Here is a 21333-nt window from a genome sequence, read left to right on the forward strand (position 1 = left end):
TGTGCTAGCAAAAGGTGCAGGTCGCTTTTTAATGTACTTATTCACCTAATGCAATAACACAGGCAGAAATTTCTCCCTGCCCCAACTGGTGATCATCTCATGCCCCACAGAACTATATGCAGAAGCTAGCCTGTGTAATTTCTGTGCACACCAATGGAGCTGCAGATGTTGTTTTCACCCATGCCTAATTCAGTCCTGGAATTTACTACATTATTCTTCTCAGTAATATCCAGCAACAGTGAGTGAGTGAGAATACTAAAGAGGCATTCAACTTATTTATTTGCAAGAGAGAAAAGGTGGCGTTTTCTCTTAATAGCATTGCTACACTGAAATAAGCCTAGGGGTGGTATATATTTTTCTGGGCTCCAGATAAACAGGACCATGCTAACACAGTCAATCACTGATGCGTTAAACCAGGGGTCGGCAACCTTTCAGAAGTGGTGTCCCGAGTCTTCATTTATTCACTCTAATTTAAGGTTTCGCGTGCTGGTAATATATTTTAAAGTTTTTAGAAGGTCTCTTTCTGTAAGTTTATATTATATAATTAATCTATTGTATGTAAAGTAAACAAGATTTTCAAAATGTTTAAGAAGCTTCATTTAAAATTAAATTAAAATGCTGAACTTACACCGCCAGCTTGCTCAGCTCACTGCCAGCCTGGGGTTCTGTTCACCTAGGCCGGCAGCAGGCAGAGCAGAGCCTGCAGCCGGGACCCCAGACCTGGGGGGTGGGTCCAGGGGTCAGGGCAGAGGGCTGGGGGAGGGGCTTCAGGGCAGAGGGCTGGGGGAGGGGGCTTCAGGGATCAGGGCAGAAGGCTGGGCGTGGGGGGGGTTCAAGGGTCAGGGCAGAGGGCTGGGGGGTATGGGAGGTGAAGGGCAGAATGCTGAGGGGGTGTGTGGGGTCAGAGCAGAGGGCTGGGAGTATGGGGGCTGCAGGGCAGAATGCTGAGTGTGTGGGGGGGTCAGGGCACAGGGCTGGGGGGTATGGGGGTGCAGGGAAGAAGGCTGAGTGTGTGTGGAGGGTCAGGGCTGGGGGTTATGGGGGGTGCAGGGCAGAATGCCGTGTGTGTGGGGGGTCAGAGCAGAGGGGCGTGCAGGGCAGAATGCTGAGTGTGTGTGGGGGGTCAGGGCTGAGGGCTGGGGTGCTCGGCTCATGGGAGCGGCTCAGGGCAGGGGGCTGGAAAGGGTGTGCCCTGTTCCACCCCCTCCCCAAGCTCCATCCTTACCTCTCTGCATCCTGCAGGGAGCTGCCTGCACTTCCCCTTCCCCCTCGCAGGGGCCATCAACTGATTGGCTCAGGGACGGAGAGGGGATGGGGCAGGAAAGCACTATGCTGGGGGAAGAAGCAGGGGAGGGGGGAAGCTTGGCTGCCACAGAACCAAGCTTCTGCCTCCTGCCCCCGCAGGGGAGAGCGGTGGGTGCAGGGGCTCAGTGGGGCTGGGGGCCGGGACTGCGGCAGGCAGCTGCGTGCCGCTCAGAATCGGCTCACGTGCCATTTTGGCACGTGTGCCGTAGGTTGCCGACCCCTGCGCTAAACATATCACTCCACCTGTATTCAGACAGCATTGCATTTAATTGGGAGAGTTGCAGATATACAGCAATCTCTGAAGCTGAACACACTGGGCCAAATTTATCCCTGTAGTTATGCCACTAAGTCAATGTAATTACAACAGGGATGAATTCGGCCTACTGAACAGCACTGGTGAGTTGATAAGAAAATTTGTATTAACATAAAAAAATAAGGAAGTAGAGTGGATTAAAATAGGTGCATTTAAAATTACTTTGCAAAACAAAATCTAAAGAGTTACCTGAGACCAGTCTGTCTTCTCCATCAAGAGAAATAAGAGGGCCTGGAGGACCCATTTCACCTAATTCACCCTGTAAATTTAAACAGATTCATATTGTTTTCAAGTTCTTTAAAGACCAGAAAGCAGGGAAAAAGGAGTGCCTGTTACTATGCAGGGATCTGCCTTGGTGGCAAAGTTAATAGTAGTTCCTTGATGTTATAAGGATTCCTTGTTTTAATGAATTATTCCCTTTGCTCTTCTGTTCTTCCTAATGATCTCTGCATTCATGACTTATACACCACTTGTATGATGAAACTAACGGTTGTCCATGGAAAGGTACTTTTATCTCTTACCTGCCTGCATTTTGCAAGCTCAGGAGAGAGCACTGGCATCCTTGTACCATGTTCACAAAACATCATTTATCAAACCAACATATGGACCAATATCAGGTTCATCATCTCTGCTCACCCCATTCTGTACAATCCCTTGGTAAAAGCCCAGGTGAGTTACTATTAATACATGCATGTCTAAAGCACCCATAACTGTTGTTATCTACAGGCCCTTCAGCCCTGAAGTTCAGTAACTTGAGCTTTGTGAGGCATGCCAGCCTCCAGCCACACCTGACTTCACCCAACTAAAATAAACAAGAGTTGGTAATGTCACCCTGCATCTCATCACTAGTGCCCTGATGGTGGCTGCTGATGAAATGTTGTTTTGTTGTCTCTTCCAGCAATAGTCATCTGAGAGTAGACCAGTATCTCTAGTCCTTTTATAGCCAAGATTCACTGGGGTAGATTGAAGGATATAGAAGGGACTGTACTCCCATTTCTTTCCAGCGAGGAAGCATGCAGCTATCACACATAAAGCATAGTAGTATCATGACAACTCACTTAAAATATATGAGGGTTCACCAGAAAACCATAACCACCAATTTAGTTACCCTGACAATGAAGCAGAGGGAGAACTGACATTAAAGAAAACATCACAATGATACAGAAGTAAGAAAGAGATTTGATTGGAGTAATGACAAATTTTGTAATAGGAGCAGCACTTCGGAGAAGTTACCTTCATTCCTTGCACTCCATCCAGCCCAGGAAAACCTGGGAAACCAAACTGACCCTATAAAACAAACGCACAACAACATTAGCTTATGAAACAAGAAGGAGGCCTCGTCTTAGTGCTCTCCAATACCTGTGTTTGAATCTTAGTCCAGTCACTTGTCCTACAGGAGGTCTGCAGGAGCAGTAAGATTGGCCCATAGGAAGAAAAAATCTGCAGCGGCATTGTCTCAACGCCTTCTTACTGAGCAACATATTGGGGTTCCAAAAGACACTTTTCTTGGCCTACTCAGCTAGAAGGGTGGGGACGGTGATGGGGTGGAACTTGAAGTAGGGAAAATCAGGATGTCATCCTCAGGCTCTGACAGAATTTCTGAGACTGTTGGTGAGGGAGAGGGCATTCGGCAAACTGTGCACAGTATGTAATTTCTCTCTCCTGCCTCCTCTTCTCCCCCAAGTCACCTGCACTAAACCAAGTAAGTCTTATCTCACTGACTAATCATTTCCCAGTAGTGTGTTGTAATACTGTGTATGGTTCAGAGGACTCTGCTGCTGATACAGAGCCACCAAAATTCCCTTTTGCCTTATGATGCACTGACTAGTGTGCAAGTGCACTACTGCCCTCTACTGGAATGACTATCAAAACTGCTCCAGTGTCATAAGCTGAGCTGTGGCTGCATTTAAAGGGAATTCTCATAGAGAGACATCTGTTGGGTTCTATTCCAGACTGTGATCCTGAATTCCTGGATAGCCACAGACCAGCTCATAAACAGCACTGTTCAGAATCCCGCTGCTCAAGACTCAATTCTATCTCATGACCATTCACTTTAAAGTATACTGGGAAATACTCTCACACACAGTATCTATGAAAACAGGGCTAGACCAGAAAGCAGTGAGGACCCAACCTACACCTGCCCTGCCCCTCAAGGATTTGCCAACATGTTAGAGTGTTCAGTGCCTACACATAAGCTGGTGAAAAATGGCTCTGATTGCTGTTCTGTGACCACATTGCACTGGTACAACTGAGGGTGCAAGGGCCTTCACAGTCTTTCAGATACTTAATACACTGATCATTTGTACCAGTGTACAGGACACTATGTGACAGACGGCCCTGAAAAGTAAGAGCATTGGTTACACTGGGAGAGAGTGTACAGTTTCAAATCTCGGTGGTGGTTACTTTCTAAGCCTCTGGTGGAGGAAATGGTTAGGGAGAGAAAAATCTTACATTGGTTTTCAGACATTCTTCTGGTCAACTCTCAATGTCCTTCTGGGACATTGACGAGGAGCCCATTAAGGAGGACAGGAGATGGGATAATATGAGAAGACCTTAGGCACTCAGTTGACTTCTCAAGACGTTAAAAGTATTTCCAAAATTAAACAAGCCTGATACCTTTCTTCCTGGAATCCCATCAGATCCATCCAATCCCAGAAATCCCTAAAACAGCAAAATATGTGTTATTTAATCTTTAATTTTCTTTCATACTCAAAAGTCACATCGAGGTTTAGGTCCCATTATGCTAAGTACTGTACAATCAGAAACAACTATATGAATCCTGCTCCTAAAAACTTAACATCTAAAGGTGAAACTCTGGCCCCACTGAAGTCAATGGTAAAACTACCATTGGCTTTAATAGGGTCAGGATTTCACCCTAAATAACTTGAGTACCAAAAACCATTTTTGGAAGAATTCAATAGTATAAAGGCCAAAAGTTGTCTCATCTTGTGTAACCAGTGTCATATTTAGCACAGTTGAAGTGCTTATAAACAAAATCAGTCCTGGTTCCTCAACTTACTGAAAACTTGGTGTCGAGTTTCACATTGTAAAACTAAGAGATGGGTTATTTTTATCTTGAAAAATAATTTCAAACTTTTGAAGGACAAAGAGCAGCAGAATCCTTTTGGTCTTCATGTTGTATGTGAAAAGCACATCTCTGCAGTCATGGTAGTTTGAAGGATGGCTGTGTGACTGTCACATGACTGGGAGTGGGCAGGTACTCTTGGCAGGTACCGTGTTTTGGTATATATATTTTCAAACCAACAGCACTTCTCAGACTAAGGGACACGGTCACAGGTGACTGGCCCCTTTAAGGGGAGAGAAGGCCAGCCACACCTATGCCATAATTAATTAGCTGCTTCCCAGCCTGAGGGGGTGGGAGTAAGGAGGATCATGTAGAGAGGAGCCGTGGGGAAAGGACAGGCTCTTGTGCAAGGCTCTGAGCCAGGGTCTGAGAATGGTACACCAGGGGAACCAGCCTGGGGCCAAGTGCTCTATACCAGCGCCAGAAAGACTCTTAAAGGTAACCCTGAAAGGGGCTGGAAACAGGGCCCAGAGAGCAGGCTGAACAGAAGCCCTAAAAGGGCAGAACCACCTTTTGTTTGCTGGAATTTATTAGTCTGGACTCTTGCTACTCTGGAAGCATTACGTTTGTGACTTTGTTGGGGGGCTAACCACATCTCCAACACAGACTAATATGCGGAGATTAGATTTTGAGACCTATCAGTTAGCCAGTTTTTAAATCCATGGGAGGGTGCAAATCCAAGTGACCTAAACTGCAGGTTCAAATATCAATGCCTGCACAAAAGAAGGCTAGTTCTGTATGAGAGGGACTCCAAATATACAGTGTGTTTGGTGCTTATGTTCTTAGGAGAAGAAAAACAATGGATACTGGAGAAAATAGGAATGTGGGAATGTTAAAATTTAAAATCAAAGAGAAAGGGGGCATATGGATTTTTCTTTCTCATGACATTTCTTATGTTTGGAGCTACTGTTGTGGTCACATCTATGGAGCAAAGGCACTCAAACTTGCCCAGATGAGAAAAGGAACCCCCAAGGGCCTTATCCTGCCAGCAGAGTCCTCTCAACTCTGACTAACTTCCATTGAAACTGAAGATACAAAACCCCACAGGAGGTGCTCAGCACTGGAGTTCACAGAGCTGTTCGTTGTGAATATCGGTTGCCCTTTTCTTCTGCTTGTGAATTGATCTCAAAGGCCAGTCATTTGTAAGGCCGAGGAGGAGACTGCTGTAGTTAGAGTCCCAGATGACTACAGCATGGATGAAAGCTCTGGTGATGGAATTTGTGAGGACTGAGCACGTTCTCAAGAGTCAAGCTGAATGTGCATTTGGAAGTATAAATGAGCAGATAAGCAAAGTAGGGGAATGGGGTTTGCAATGAGTTGAAAACAGGTGGGACTATAGAATAAGAATGGCCAAGTAGCAGTATCTGGCCATGTTTATTTGGAATGCTGCTGCAAAGATAATTTTCCCAGCCTGTCACCTGGGCCATGCTATCATTCTCTTTGCATCCCTCTATCGCCTCACCTTCTTTACTGAATCTAGCATAAGCTACTTGTCACCTCCAAGGCCCTTCACAGCCTATCCCTACCATACCAACCATCTCTCATTTGCTGTCTAGATGTCCAGTCTTGTCTCTGATCAGCCTGTGTCACCAGCCTCCATTGTTCATCTGTTATGTTTTCAAACAAGCACCTTCATGCTCTCTCCCATGTTTGGGAAGTGCACCTCATAACATCCACAATACCTTCCTCACCATCCTCCTCCAAATCCCTCCTCAAAATTCTCCTTTGCTGTGTGACACTTGTGGAAAAACTTGACAATGGTTAGGCTGTTGGCGACCACTGCTTATTAGACTGACCAATATTGTCTCACCGTTTCCTTGAACTCCTCAACCTATCTGTCTGTACCCATCTGTTGTCTTGTGTCTGACACTTAGATTGTAAGCTCTTTGGGGCAGGTACCATCTTTTTGTTCTGTGTTTGCACAGTGCCTAGCACAGCAGGGGCCTGGTCCATGACTAGGACTCCACAGCACTATGATAATACAAATAAAGACACTTTACAAACAAGTTGAACATTCTAATCTGTACATCTCTTGTCAAGAACAGGGATTTAAGCCACAGTAAAGTTACCTACCCTGCCACCTGGTAAGCCAGGGATCCCCTTTTCTCCTTTTTCTCCGATACCCCCAATGCCCTGTGGGAAAAAGCCAAAGTCACATATGTTAACTCCCAGATCTATCTGGAGACAAATGCCACGCGGCCCCCAAGGTGAGGTGAGTGTATTAACTCTCTACAAACATACACAAGAAAAGCGAGGTTGGGTTGACACTCTACTGGGCCTTCTAGTCCCAGAGAAAACTCTTCCTCACAGATAGCTGGCAGTATGTGCAAGCACCCTGGTTGCAACGGAGTCATGCGTTTTCCTGTTGCCACCTGGGCCCCTTTCCCTTATAATAAGACCTAGATGGAAAAACAGAAATTCCATTTTGTGAAGACGTAGTAGGGCCCTGCTCGCTCCTGCCTCTTCTCAAGTCCACAAACAGCTCAGAGACCTTTTTCTGGTAAAACACCCCATGCAGTTTATTTACAATAGTTTTCCCCCACTTATGTACACTAGACAGTCTTAAACCTATTGACCTAGGGAGCCCTCAGCTCCAGAGGTAAGCAAGGAAGAGTAATCTCTCTCTCCCCCACTTTCTATCTGCTTCCTCCCATCCTACTTCCTTCCTATGCCTTTTGTATTATCTGCCTCCTGGTCTAATTAGTCTCTTAGTTCTCTTCGGCCTGTCAATTAGCTCTTCTTAATGAGGTTTGCTCTGAAGTAATTAATTAGAGCTGCAGGGACCAGAGGGCTGGCTCAGCGCCGTGCCACACGAGGATTTAGATATCATGAAATTGGATTTTTTTTTTCCATTTAGGAACAAAACCTAAAAATGTCAAAATTTCTCTGCAAAAGAAAGTTCCAAAAAATGACTTAATTTAGTTTTTTAACTGTCCAAGCAGGATGTTTTGAGATTGTCAGAACTCTCTCTCCCTCCCCCCGCATGGAATTTCAGACAAATCAACACAATTCCATGAAGCATTTCAACAAAACTGCATTCTCTGATGGAGAACTGTTCTGTTGAAGTTTTTCAGACCAGTCCTACTTATAACCTTAAGGGACAATGGAAGCACTGTGAGTCCATGGTGCATCTTCTATGCCCTGGGTCCTGTGCCAGGAGAGATCATTAGCAATCATCTGAGTGCCATGTTAAATGCTGCCCACTGACTTAGTCAAGGAGAAGAAGTTTGCAGTGATACTGCATCAATAATTCCACGAACAGAAGTTACAGCAATACAATAACTTAATGAATCATAACATCTGACTTGACATTCACACAGCACTTCTACTTTAGTGAATCTCAACGCACTTTAGGAACCTGGTAAATATCATTAACTCTAATTACAGATGAGGAGACTAAGGTATAGAGAATTTAAAGATCACAATGTCACACAAATTAGTGGCAAAATTGAGAACTGAATTTGTTTCCAAACTCCCAATCTAGCAAACTATGCATTGGACTATGCTGCCTCCCAATAGAAAAAACCCAACTCTATAAACTATAACAGCAGAATCTTCTGACTGCAATTCAGTATCACACTCGCCATTAAAAAGAAGATTCAAATCTATTTCTTAGCTGTAAAAAGCTCATTAAAATTTGACAAACAATAGTTCGGTGCAGGAGTCAGACAGCCCCTTTGTCCTTTCACAGTGTAAAAGGGAATGACACAGCAGTTTCACATTCAACATTTGAAAACAGCTTTAAGGACTCCCCTTCTCTTCCTCCCCCCACCCCAGCAACAAAAAAACAACAGGGATCAAATCCAGGGATGTGGCAAGCCTTGATTTCAGTGAGAGCTGCAGTGACTAAGAACTTCTCAGGCTTCAATCCTGCACACACTTTTGCACATGCATTACTTTACACACAGGAGCAGTCCCATTGATTCAGACAGGACTACTCAAGGTACACACACAAACTTTCCCTTAACTAGAGGAATGGAATATGTCCAAGCAGGGCTTAAATTCTCAGAGATTATTTCCTGGAGCCCTCCACACCCTTCCAGGCAACAGTTGTGGGGCAGGTGTTCTTGGGGCTTCTGCCCCACGGGGTGCATTGAGGCTCCCATGGGTTTGAAAATATTTACCAGAGCTCTGCTCTGGATGGCTTCAGCTGAATTTAAGCCCTGTGTTTAAGAAGCCTAATAAAAAAACCCTGTGTTTAGAATATCAGATGCCGGAAGTACAAATTGTCTTTACATACCGCTCTATCGATATATATATATTGAAGAGGTTTGTAAACAATTTACTCTATGCTTCAGAAGCTTCACAAAATATTTGTCCCTTCAATTTTACTAAAGATACTGTGTGTACAAAAGGCTGAGGTTGGGGAAAACAACCTCCCAACCTCCTGATAAAGAGGAAAGCTGTTGTTATTCCTCACACATGACGGGGGGCTGTTACACAGCATGGAGTTACTGAGTATTAAAGCTCAGTGCATTGTAACTTTAAAGCTAAATAAAGAAAAGCTATGTTTAAGTAGCATTACAGGAAAATAGCGTTTTTAGTGTATTGTGACAGCAAAGGAATGTTAAGAGATGGTGCCATCTAGTGGCCACATGAAGGGCTGTGATGACTTTATCTTCAGAGCCTCTATAAACTGCAGCTCCAGTGTACGAAATTAAAGCATTTCAGTGACTGTAACAGCCGTTGCACAGCAGCACCACTGTCTCAATATCCCCAGATACATTTCTACTCGAGGGACAAAACCCACAGGCCTTACAACCAGATTTTCAAAGGCTTGGAGGGGCCTATAGGTACAAATTAGCAATCAGTGGGATTTTCAAATGCACCGAGGCACCTAGCACCTATTAACATTGAACATTTTTTAAAAATCAGCCTTACCAGAGGGCCAGGTAATCCTTTACTCCCAGGGAATCCTTTAGGGCCTGGCTCACCCTGCCAACAAGGAAAGGACAGACACTGTGAGTCATAAAAGGGATGAGGTGAAAAAAAGAAGCTTGTCCTGCTCGCTGAAAGTGCACATTGTGATGGACATTCCACAGTCACCCACTACACCCTCATCCCCTCAGTCAGATGATTTCATAAGATGGAAGGCCCATAGCTGGAAGGAAAACTCCAAGCCCAGCGGCCAACTCTGCAAAGTGCTCAGCACCCTCATTTATCATAGAAGTTGATAGCAGTTGAGTGTGCACAGCATCTCCTGTGAGGTGATCAGCTTGGGCAGGACCAAGCCTTACAAATATACATCTTCACAATTATGCTTACCATCACACAACCAACGGTGAGGCAGAGAAATCCAACAGGAAGGCCTGGGTCTGAGCTCACCCCAGCCAGCTCACACCGGCTACAGGGAGTTTCTCCTGACATACAGTTAGAAGTGAGATCAGAATGAGGCCCCAAATGAGACTATCTAGGGCCCAAAAACTGCAGCCCTCACTCAGTCCTTGGAAGTTTAGCTGGAGTAAGGACTGCAGGATTTATCCCAGATCCTTATTATATTTGTAGAAATACTGATGAGCTAAATATATATCTCAGTAATTGTCTGGGATAGTACAATCAAGCACATGAATCTGATTTTTGTTGTTGTTATGCTGCACGTTGGTCAAAAATGGAGCTACAGCTTCACTCTTCCTTATTTATTTTTCTAAGAGGATTAGGTTTCCTGCTTGGGTTAATGCGGTTTCACAGTTCACAGATCCAGCAGAAATGAGCTACAGCTCTTAATTTTGTGCATTCGTTTTTTAAGATTTAGAACTTAGGTAGGCTTAAGATTCCTCTTTCTGTGAGGCTTGGATTCTCTCATCCACCATAATGACCAGAACCAAGTGTCAGGAGATTTCAGTTCAAAAAGACTTAAGTCACTTTAGAAAGTAGTGCAGAAATGTATTGACCAGTCCCTCTTCACCTGCAAAACTAGATCCTAGCTCAGTTAATCATTCATAGAGCTGCAGAAACATACCGCACAGCTAGCTTGGACTGTGTAACAGGTGGCTTTAAACAAACAAACAAAAAGAGATATAATCACCAAATTTCATTTTTACGTCAGGCAAACAACCCATGTTTTACAATCCAAAACAATCACAGGAAGGCAAGACAAGTTGCTAATCTTTGCCTTTCCCAAGGGAACAGAAGTTGAATAGTATATTTCGTACAACATATCTCAACTCTGAGCAAATGTAGCCAATTATTGAAAAAGATGCTACAAATATTGCCAAAGCTGGGTCTGCACCCTTGTCCAGTGAAGTCACTGGGAGTATCTCCATTCACTTTAATGAGCATCAGATCAGGCCCAGTGTTTGGAAAATGGGCTGCTACTTGTTTTGATGCAGAGGTATTCCTTTACACCGAGAATTATTTCTGTTTGAAGAATCTTTCTTCAGGAGTCCCCAAGGCTTGCTGAGGTTGGAGATGACTGAAGTGAGAGAGAAAACCCATGTGTGTGGGTAAGAAGAGGGAAATGTTCACCCCTCGCTGCCCTATTTTGACCCTCTAAGTGAACCTGCAGAGACTAGTTCATTTCTTATCCTCTCACAAACCAAGTCACAAGGTTCAGTCTGCGAACACCTTCGGGAACCAATCCATGCAGGATCTGAATAGCCCCGGGATTGTCTAGCTGCTTCACTCAGCCTTAGCATCAAGGAAAGGAAAAATTCAGCATTGTTTCCAGTAGAGTTGTGTTTACAAACCTTTACTCCTGGTTTCCCTTTTGGAAATCCCATGAACTCCAGTATCCCAGTGGATGGTGGGGGACCTGCAGGGCCAGTTGGCCCAACATCTCCCTGCGGACAATTGGGGAAGATATTAATGTAAGCAGAACATCTTAGACCTAAGGTGAGTGGCCCATGAGTCACTGAAAGCCACTCAACTCAGGCCTTGCATGCACAATATAAGGTACTAAGGCTGATGTGGGAGTTTAGCCATGAAAGCCAAAAGGTCAGACTGCAAATTAACAAGAATAAAATGCATTGTATTAAAGTAACATGAAGCAAAAAGCATGTAAGAAAAAGAAAGGTTAGTTATCGAACAAACTGAATAATACACAGGAAAGACCTGAAGCCAGATACAGAGAAGATGAAAATGAAAGACGGAAAGGCAAGGCAACTAGAAAGATTGGGGATGTAACAAACACAAAACATCAGATGATGTGAGGAGAAGTCATTTCCAGAAGTGCAGGAAAAAGCCCAATCACGTAATCACTCTCCGCACTTCCCAACAACTGGGCAGAGTGGGATTTTCAAGAGCACTTAATGTTGGCCTGACTCTGGTCCCATTGAGGTAAATAGGGATTTTACCACTGGCCAGAATGGGAGCAGAGTCAGGTCAATGCGGTCACTTTTGAAAAATCCAACCCTGCGAGGCTCTAGTGCAGGAGTAGGCAACCTAGGGCATGCATGCCGAAGGTGGCACATGAGCTGATTTTCAGTGGCACTCACATTGCCCGGGTCCTGGCCACCAGCCTGCTGGGCTCTGCATTTTAATTTAATTTTAAATGAAGCTTCTTAAACATTTTAAAACTCTTATTTACTTTATATACAACAATAGCTTTGTTATATATTATAGACTTATAGAAAGAGACCTTCTAAACACATTAAAATGTATTACCAGCATGCGAAGCTTTAAATTAGAGTGAATAAATGAAGATTCGGCACACCACTTCTGAAAGGTTGCCGACTCCTGCTCTAGCGGGTCTAGATCTGCACTTGTGTGCACGCCAGGTAAATCCCACCACGGACAATGGGCCTGTACAGAGTTCATGTCAGTCCAAAATATGACCCATTATATTCACCAAGCTAAATAGGTTTAAATTAACAGGAGAGCTAAGAAATGGAAAGGAACGAAGGATAAGGATCTGACAGGTGCTGAGGGCCATCATTTCTCAGTGGAGTCCTTCCTTGCAGGAGATGCTCAGCATCATGCAGGATCAGAGCACTGAAGAATTTTCTCTCATTCTTCTCTCTATCCACCACTGCCTTTCCAGCTGCAGGAATGCTTCCCAAACACTAGTCCCACTCCCTTTGCAATCTTAGCTCTCCTCCTATCTGGATTCCATTTTGTCTTCTAAATATATCTGGGTTGAATTCTTGAACATGGTAGTAAGTGTCCTAGTAGAAATTCTTCTTGAGAGGTCACCTCCTGTGTGTTTATCCCCTCTGTGAGAACTACCAACACAGGGCCAAATAACACCTAGTGAACTTCTCAATGCCAGAGCTGAGGACTCATGTCTGAAGGGGAGATTTCTAGTGGGCACGTGTAGGGCTATGGATAACTATTTTCGTAGTTCTCTACAGATCAGAATCAGTTCCACTTACCTTTTCACCTTTCTCTCCTTGGAAACCTAATCCCATATTACCCTGAGGAAAAAACAGTAAGAATTAACGAATAAAGGAAGAAGATGATGATGACGATAATGACAAATTAGCACTTAGGGTGACAATTCAGCAAAGCACTCAAGCATATGACTTCAGTGGGACTTAATGACATGCATAAATACTTTGCTAGATCCTGGCCTGGGTTAGCATCTTTCATCCAAGGGTATAAAATATTTACATTTAAGTGGATGAAAAAAGAAACAATGATAAAAAACAATAAACTCCCTCAAAAAACCTGGAGTTTCTCTCTTTAGTACTCAGGTATGAAAAGAAGACATGAAGGGAAGGTACTCACTTTTGGTCCTTGTGGCCCCACTGTACCCGGTGGCCCCTAAACATGAACAAGATAATGATTTTATTTATTTTAATTTAAACTTGGATGAAACTATGTAAAAAAGTCTGGGTGTTCAACATAATTTTGGGGTGCTGCTCAGTTGAGGATGACCCACGACCCATTGACATCAGTGGGCTTTGACCTTCAATGGTTTTAGGTGGCCAGGAAGGCACGTTGTCATTGTTATAAATTAAAATGAACAATCTGAAGAAAACTACAGCTCCAAAAAGGGGTGCTGGAACAATCTGTATAGAGCCACTGAACCAAACTATAAATCCTGTATATGATGGAAACCACTTCAAGCCGGGGGGTGCAGTAGCATCCCTAGTTCCAGCATCTATGGCCCCAAACTGTACTCATTTCACAAAAATGATACAGGTGTTGTGCAGTTATTGCATTTTTACACAAGCCTAACTGAAACCGTCTCCTAAATGCATCCCTATCAAAGGTGATTGTTCAGGATATTGCATGGGGATTTAGGCCTGAACATGCAAACGCTTCAAGTTTTGCTACCATGAGTAGGAACTACTCACATTAGTAAATTCAAGCATGCATGTGTTTGCAGGATTGGGCCTTAGTGACCAACACTCCATACAAAGAGTAGAAGTTTTACTCTAGTGCCCGCAATATACTCTGAATTCAAAAATATTCAGTATTTAGAAGTGATGCTGCTGCATTTACAATCCCTTCTTGTATAAACATGGTCAGTTTTGCTCTCTAGTGGATCTAACTTCCACTCCTCCCATTTTGAGTGTTATGTAATGCTGTCTTGTCCAGTTTTTACTTACAAGGCCAACTACATATGTTGTTCCCAATATTAGGTTCCATGCAGTGAGTCTGCACTGGAATGGGTTCACCAAAGATGAAGAGGGTGAATGGAGCTTTCCTATTATTGCAAATTTGAAATCGTTCCTGTTTTTATTACATTTTCAAAGGCAACAATTTTCACTCAGGTTTCACAGCCATGCAGGTGTTTGTAGCCAAATCACCATTTTTACAAAGGTAATGAAAAACAAACAATTTCAGGGACATGAAAATGGGCAATGGTGGAAAAATGCCAGTATATAGCACTACTTTATTAACAACAATGAATGCAAAGGTAAAGATTTCCTTACCTGCAAACCTGGCAATCCTATAGGACCCACAGAACCTGCTGGGCCAGGGAAACCTTTTGGACCCTACCATATAAAGTTTTAGGAAATGTATTAAAGAACTCAACTCTTCAAGTTCCACTCTCCCATTAACTAGTTGTTACCATTCTTATCGGCCCTTCACTGCTGCCTGATCCCAGTTAATTTAATACATGAGAAAATATTAAGACACAAGAAGACAGACCAGAATGCAACACTGGCTTCTATTCATTAACAAAGCAAAAAACCTCATCCCCAAAGCAAACATTAATTTTGTCCATCATGTGAGATAGCAAGTACCTTAGATGAGATGTTGAGTACCTTTAAATTCATGTACTTCCCTGGGAGCTGAGGATGCTCAGCATTTCACAAGACTAGGCTCTTAAAAAGATACTGCTCTGCCATTTTGGAACTTTCCCTCCAAAAAACTGTAGAAGGAGGTGCATGGTGACAGAGAAGGGAACCATTTCCATTAGCCTTATGTTTGACAGAAGTTTGCTTCTACAACATATTAATTCAAGGCCAAATTTCACTTGGCAATGTCCCTTTCAATTCTTCAGTGACGGAATGGGAATTGCAAGGAAGAGCAGATTAAAAAAAAAAACAACCTACAAAATGAGCAGGACTTTCCTCATGAAATTGTTACAAGCTGAAGGCAGGGTGTGTCTTAAAATCATAGACAATATCCCTGGAAAAATGCATCTAATTTAAAACACATAACAATTCATTTGACATTATCAGCATTTATTTATCTGGAAAATCAATGTTACAGAGTTTAGCATTAAAAGGGTGTTTGGTTTCAAATGTAAAATTGACTGCAGGTATGGCCAAAATCCACTCTCCTTTCCTATGGTGCAAATCTGGAGTAATTTAATTAAAGCCAGTGGAATTACTCTGGATTTACATTTATGTTACTGAGATCAGAATTTGGACCACTGAGTAGAAATGTGCCTAAGCTGATTAATGCAACAATTAATACTGTGAGTGAACTAAAAAACTAAAGTATTATTTTCCCTTTCAGTAATACTCATAAAAACATTATTTCAAAAATAAATTAGATAGCTTACAGAAATCCCATCCAATCCAGGAAGACCACTGTCACCCTAAAAATTAATTAATGAAAAATACATTATAACAATAAAATATAATTTATGGTCATTATATTTTGTATAAACAGAAATATTTAGATCACATGTAAGTAGAAAAAATATTTATACTTAAATAATATGTATTTGGATCAGACAGTGAAGGAAGTCCAGAAGCCATGAGCCATGGCAACTGCATTCATTTATGTTTGTGCAAAGTCAACACTGAGAAAATCAAATTTATACAATGAACAGTACAATATTGTATTTTTGTAAAAGTATTTTTTTAAAAGTGCTGCTTACTGTTAAACATACACCTCTACCCTGATATAATGCGAGCCAATAGAACACAAATTCAGATATAATGTGGTAAAGCAGTGCTCTGGGGGGGCGGGGCTGCGCACTCCAGCGTAGCAAAGCAAGTTCGATATAACGCGGTTTCACCTATATATAATGCGGTAAGATTTTTTGGCTCCCGAGGACAGCATTATATTGGGGTAGAGGTATACCTTTCACTATTAACATTTCAGATGGTGATTATTTTCCATGAACATCTACATTCATGAATCATTATCTAGTTCATAAAAATTTATGTTAGCATATATAATTGATAGAACTGGTTAGAAAAGCTTGAAAAGTTCAAAACTTTGACCAAAAAAGGAGAAAACATTCTGTGACTTTTTTTTACACTTTTATTAGTTCTAATAACTTATTAGTAGTGAGTATCTATGTAGCACCAGAGTACATACGTACACACACACGCTCTCTCTCTCTCTTACTTGATATATCAAAGGCTGGATGCAGAAAGGTAACAAATGCCTTCAAATCTCTATGGCTTTAATGCTACCCTTTCAGAACCCCACTGGAAGTACTGAGCCCTTTGTAGATTCAGGCCAGATCCTGCATTCCTTGTGCAATCAAAACTCTTATATATTTATCAGAGTATGTGAGCACATGTACCCACATCCTTGAATGTTAAGCTAAGCAGATTATTTCATTCTATGGTTTAAATGTTAATTACATTGGCAAAAAAATTATGGATATAAAGTTCTACCTCAGATATAAAACATCTCAGTTCCTCTTTAATCACATAGAGTGAAATCCTGACCTAACTAAAGTCAGTGGCAAAACTCCCACTGGGGCCAGGACCGTGACCATAATGTCCATAATGTTCATGTGTTTGAAGAATGTAACAGTTTACCAGTTGGTACATCCCACTGCAAAGAACAATCAGGATAATGGGTAGTGCTTGGAATCCAATGGCAACAGTAATGTTAACATACACTAGAGATTTTGCTGGTCGCGCTCAGCAGTGATCCAGTGGCGTTACCTAACTAATGGAGACAGGGTGAAATCCTGGCCCCACTGAGGTCAATAGGAATTTTTGCCACAGGATTTCACTCTGGAATTGGCTTTTTATCACAACAGACCTAATATGAGAGAGAAGTCAACCATGTACAGAGGGGTCGTAGCTGCTACAGAAGGTCTCTTCCATGTTATTCCTGCATCTAGAAGCTCCTGCCACTGCTTCACACAAGACAGGACAAGCCTGCAGGAGGTCCCTCATTCTCAGTTTGAGGATGGTTGGTTTCTGCTGGTACAAGAGTTGGCATTAAAGGTGCCAGGCCCTTAGGTGTGCCCTACAACAATGGTCTGGTAAATATATGGGGACAATAGGACATGGTGAGCATGGTTCTGTGGGTTCACATTAGTCCTGATGAGGGATAAACAATGTGCATCTGTGTTGCAAGGACTATGTACAGTAACTCTTCACTTAGAGTTGTCCTGGTTAATGCTGTTTCATTGTTACATTGCTGATCCATTAGGGAACATGCTCATTTAAAGTTGCGCAATGCTCCCTTAAAACGTCGTTTGGCAGCCCCCTGCTTTGTCCACTGCTTGCAGGAAGCTGGTGGGGGCTTGGAACCAGTGTGGACCGGCAGCCCCCTATCAGCTCCCTGCTCCCCTAAGTTCCCTGTGCGCAGCCGCCCAGCAGGCTACCAATTGCTGGCAGATCAGCTGTCCCTCCCTCCACTGCCATGTGCTGCTCCTGCCCTCTACCTTGGAGCTGCTCCCTGGAACCAATCGCCTGCTTGCTGTGCTGGGGAGTGGGGAGGAAAGAAGGGGACTAATATCAGGGTGTCCTCCTCCCCCCTGTTCCTGCCACCCACTTATCCCATTTCCATAGATTGGGGGGAGACACGACAGGGCTCAGGACGGAGGGAGCTTGCAGGCAGCAGCTGCTGTCTCAATTTGCTGATCTAAAAAGGCAATATTCTTAGGCCTGGTCTACACTACGCGTTTAAACCGATTTTAGCAGCGTTAAACCGATTTAACGCTGTACCCGTCCAAACTACGAGGCCCTTTATATCGATATAAACCCTAAAGGGCTCTTTAAATCGGTTTCTGTACTCCTCCCCGACAAGAGGAGTGGCGCTAAAATCGGTATTACCATATCGGATTAGGGTTAGTGTGGCCGCAAATCGACGGTATTGGCCTCCGGGCGGTATCCCACAGTGCACCACTGTGACCGCTCTGGACAGCAATCTCAGCTCAGATGCACTGGCCAGGTAAACAGGAAAAGCCCCGCGAAATTTTGATTTTCATTTCCTGTTTGCCCAGCGTGGAGCTCTGATCAGCACGGGTGGCCATGCAGTCCCAAATCCAAAAAGAGCTCCAGCATGGACCGTACGGGAGATACTGAATCTGATTGCTGTATGGGGAGACAAATCTGTGCTATCAAAGCTCCATTACAGAAGACGAAATGTCAAAGCGTTTGAAAAAAAAATCTACAGACTACACAGTGCTGCATGACAAGCGTAACGGGAAGCCAGAGACTCAAATGGACGCTCAAGGAGGGAGGGAGGGGGTACTGAGGACTCCAGCTATCCCACAGTCCCCAGCTGTCTCTGAAAAGTATTTGCATTCTTGGCTGAGCTCCCAATGCCTGTAGGTTCAAACACATTGTCCGGCGTGGTTCAGGGAATAGCTCGTCAATTTACTCTCCCCCCCTCCCCCCGTGAAAGAAAAGGGAAATAAATCATTTCTTGACTTCTTTCAATGTCACCCTATGTCTACTGAATGCTGCTGGTAGAGGCGATGCTGCAGCAGTGAAGAGAAGTATCCGCTCCTTTCCCCTCCCCGGTGGCAGACGGTGCAGTAGGACTGGTAACCGTCCTTCTTATCAACCTGTGAGTGCTCCTGGCTGGCTTCAGGTGAGGCTGGCCGGGGGCGCCTGGGTGAAAATAGGAATGACTCCTGGTCATTCCCAGTAGATGGTACAGAATGGCTGGTAATCGTCTTCGTCATAGCAACTGGGGGCTGAGCTTCTATCAGCCCCCTCCCTTTTATGTGAAAAGAAAAGATTCTGTACTGCCTGAATTATCATAGCAGTGGGATGCTGGGCTCCTGTCCCCCACACTGCTTAATGTCCTGCCTGGACTATCATAGCACCGGGAGGCTGCCTCCCCCTCATTTTATGTCACTAAAAACTCAGTGTTTCTTATTCCTGCATTCTTTATTACTTCATGACACAAATGGGGGGGACACTGCCACGGTAGCCCAGGAAGGTTGGAGGAGGAGGGAAGCAACAGGTGGGGTTGTTGCAAGGGCACTCCCCGCGAATGGCATGTAGCTCATCATTTCTGCGGGATCTGACACAGAGCAGCTGTACTCTCTGATACACTGCTTCTTTAGTACATTTGCCCCATATTCTAGGCAGGACTGACTCTATTTTTAGAAACCATAAAGGAGGGATTGACTCGGGGAGTCATTCCCAGTTTTGCTTTTGCGCTCCCGGCCAATCTCAGCCAGGGGCACCCATGATAGCAGCAGACAGCACAGAAGGACAGATAACGGTCATCTCATTGCCAAATTACACTGGCAGCAGACGGTACAGAATAACTGGTAACCATCTCTGCTATCATAAAAAAGCAAATGAATGCTGCTATGTAGCGCTGGAGTATCGCCTCTGTCCGCGGCATCCAGTACACATACGGTGACTGTAAAAAAAAAAAAGCTGAACAGGCTCCATGGTTGCTGTGCTATGGCATCTGCCAGGGCAATCCAGGGAAAAAGGGCGTGAAATGATTGTCTGCCGTTGCTTTCCCGGAGGAAGGAATGACTGACGACATTTACCCAGAACCACCCGCGACAATGATTTTTGCCCCATCAGCCACTGGGCTCTCAACCCAGAATTCTAAGGGGCGGGGGAGACTGCGGGAACTATGGGATAGCTATGGAATAGCTACCCACAGTGCAACGCTCCGGAAATCGACGCTAGCCTCAGACCATGGACGCACACCGCCGAATTAATGTGCTTAGTGTGGCCGCGTGCACTCTACTTTATACAATCTGTTTTATTAAAATGGTTTATGTAAAATCGGAATAATCCCATAGTGTAGACGTACCCTCACAGTGGGGAGAGCATACTTCAAGGGGCAATGCGCATCTCTCTCTCTCTCTCTCTCTCACACACACACACTGGGTGTTTGTCTGTCTGCCATGCTGTCTTCCCTCCCTCCATTCGTGCTGCCTTGTAGAGTGTGAGGCTACATTAACAACCATGTGTTAACCCTTGGGAGCTCAGCCAAATACTAGTTCATCATTTAGCAGTAAGTCATTCCCTGGGAAATATCCCACCCTCTTCCACCCTCTGACTCCACCACCTCAACCAAGCTTCACAATCATCATTTGTGTACAGTATTAAATTGTTTGTTTAAAACTTAAACTGTGTATACATATATATATAATATAGTCTTTTGTCTGGTGAAAAAAATTTCCCTGGAATCTAACCCACCCTCACCCCATTTACATTAATTCTTATGGGGAAATTGGATTCAATTAACATTGTTTCACTTAAAGTCACATTTTTCTGGAACATACCTACAACATTAAGCCAGGAGTTACTGTACTTGTTGGTTTTTGGTGTAATAATGTTTGTGTTGTTAAAAATAAAGCTATGGCCTGCTTTCATAAGCCATAATTCCTGCCTCTGCATCCAAGCATACCCATGGCAAACTTGCCCAACATTGTGAGTGATTTATTCTGCAGTATCTACCCTGTAACATTCAGAGCACATATAGGTTTCTTCTACTATGTCTTCTCCTGCATGTTGACAATTCTTACCTTACTTCCTTTAGGGCCACCTTCAGCATACGCAGGTTCTCCTTTGGGACCTTTGGGACCAAAGCGACCCTGTTTTTAAAAGAATGAATTTACAAAGTTATTTTCTGTAATCTGTATAAAAATTTTTTTGAAAAAATGTTTTTCAGCAAAATACACTGTGGCAGATCCTCCTCTATGGCACTGTGCCAATTTATACCAGCTGAGGAGCTACCCCTTTATATTTATCTTCTCACACCAAAGCATCTTCATGCTATAATTAAATCAAGCTCTATAAAAATTTTATCTGGTATTCTCCCCATTTACTTTAGATTTTTCTCTTATTCTAAGCCTTCAGACAACAAAACCTTGTCTATATTTTATCGGGGGTTTGATGCACGGCAATCGATGCATTGGCGGTCAATTTAGTGGGTCTTGACCCGCTAAATTGACCGCTGATCGCTCTCCCATTGATTCCTGTACTCCACCTGAACGAGAAGCGCAAGGTGAGTTGATGGGAGACAACATTGCATAGCGTGGACCCCGCCGTAAGTAGATCTAAGTACGTCAACTTCAGCTACATTATTCACCTAGCTGAAGTTGCATAAC

The 21333-nt window shown here is 43.6% G+C and overlaps 1 protein-coding gene across 2 annotated transcripts in view; it reads right to left on the reverse strand.

Annotated features, from left to right (window-relative positions):
- Positions 1-21333, reverse strand: part of COL4A6 (collagen type IV alpha 6 chain) — a 200248-nt gene that overhangs the window by 41434 nt on the left and 137481 nt on the right. For both annotated transcript variants that reach the window (XM_050965151.1, XM_050965152.1), the window contains exons 8-18: positions 20749-20817; positions 15604-15639; positions 14522-14584; positions 13368-13403; positions 13013-13054; positions 11390-11482; positions 9585-9638; positions 6777-6836; positions 4235-4279; positions 2852-2905; positions 1808-1877 (exon numbers count right to left, since the gene is read on the reverse strand). In XM_050965151.1, the coding sequence (XP_050821108.1) occupies positions 1808-1877; positions 2852-2905; positions 4235-4279; positions 6777-6836; positions 9585-9638; positions 11390-11482; positions 13013-13054; positions 13368-13403; positions 14522-14584; positions 15604-15639; positions 20749-20817 (622 nt within the window). The remainder of the gene's footprint in view (positions 1-1807; positions 1878-2851; positions 2906-4234; positions 4280-6776; positions 6837-9584; positions 9639-11389; positions 11483-13012; positions 13055-13367; positions 13404-14521; positions 14585-15603; positions 15640-20748; positions 20818-21333) is intronic.

The sequence above is a fragment of the Gopherus flavomarginatus genome, chromosome 8 (assembly GCF_025201925.1).
Source record: "Gopherus flavomarginatus isolate rGopFla2 chromosome 8, rGopFla2.mat.asm, whole genome shotgun sequence".
In the NCBI taxonomy this organism is placed as follows: Eukaryota; Metazoa; Chordata; order Testudines; family Testudinidae; genus Gopherus; species Gopherus flavomarginatus.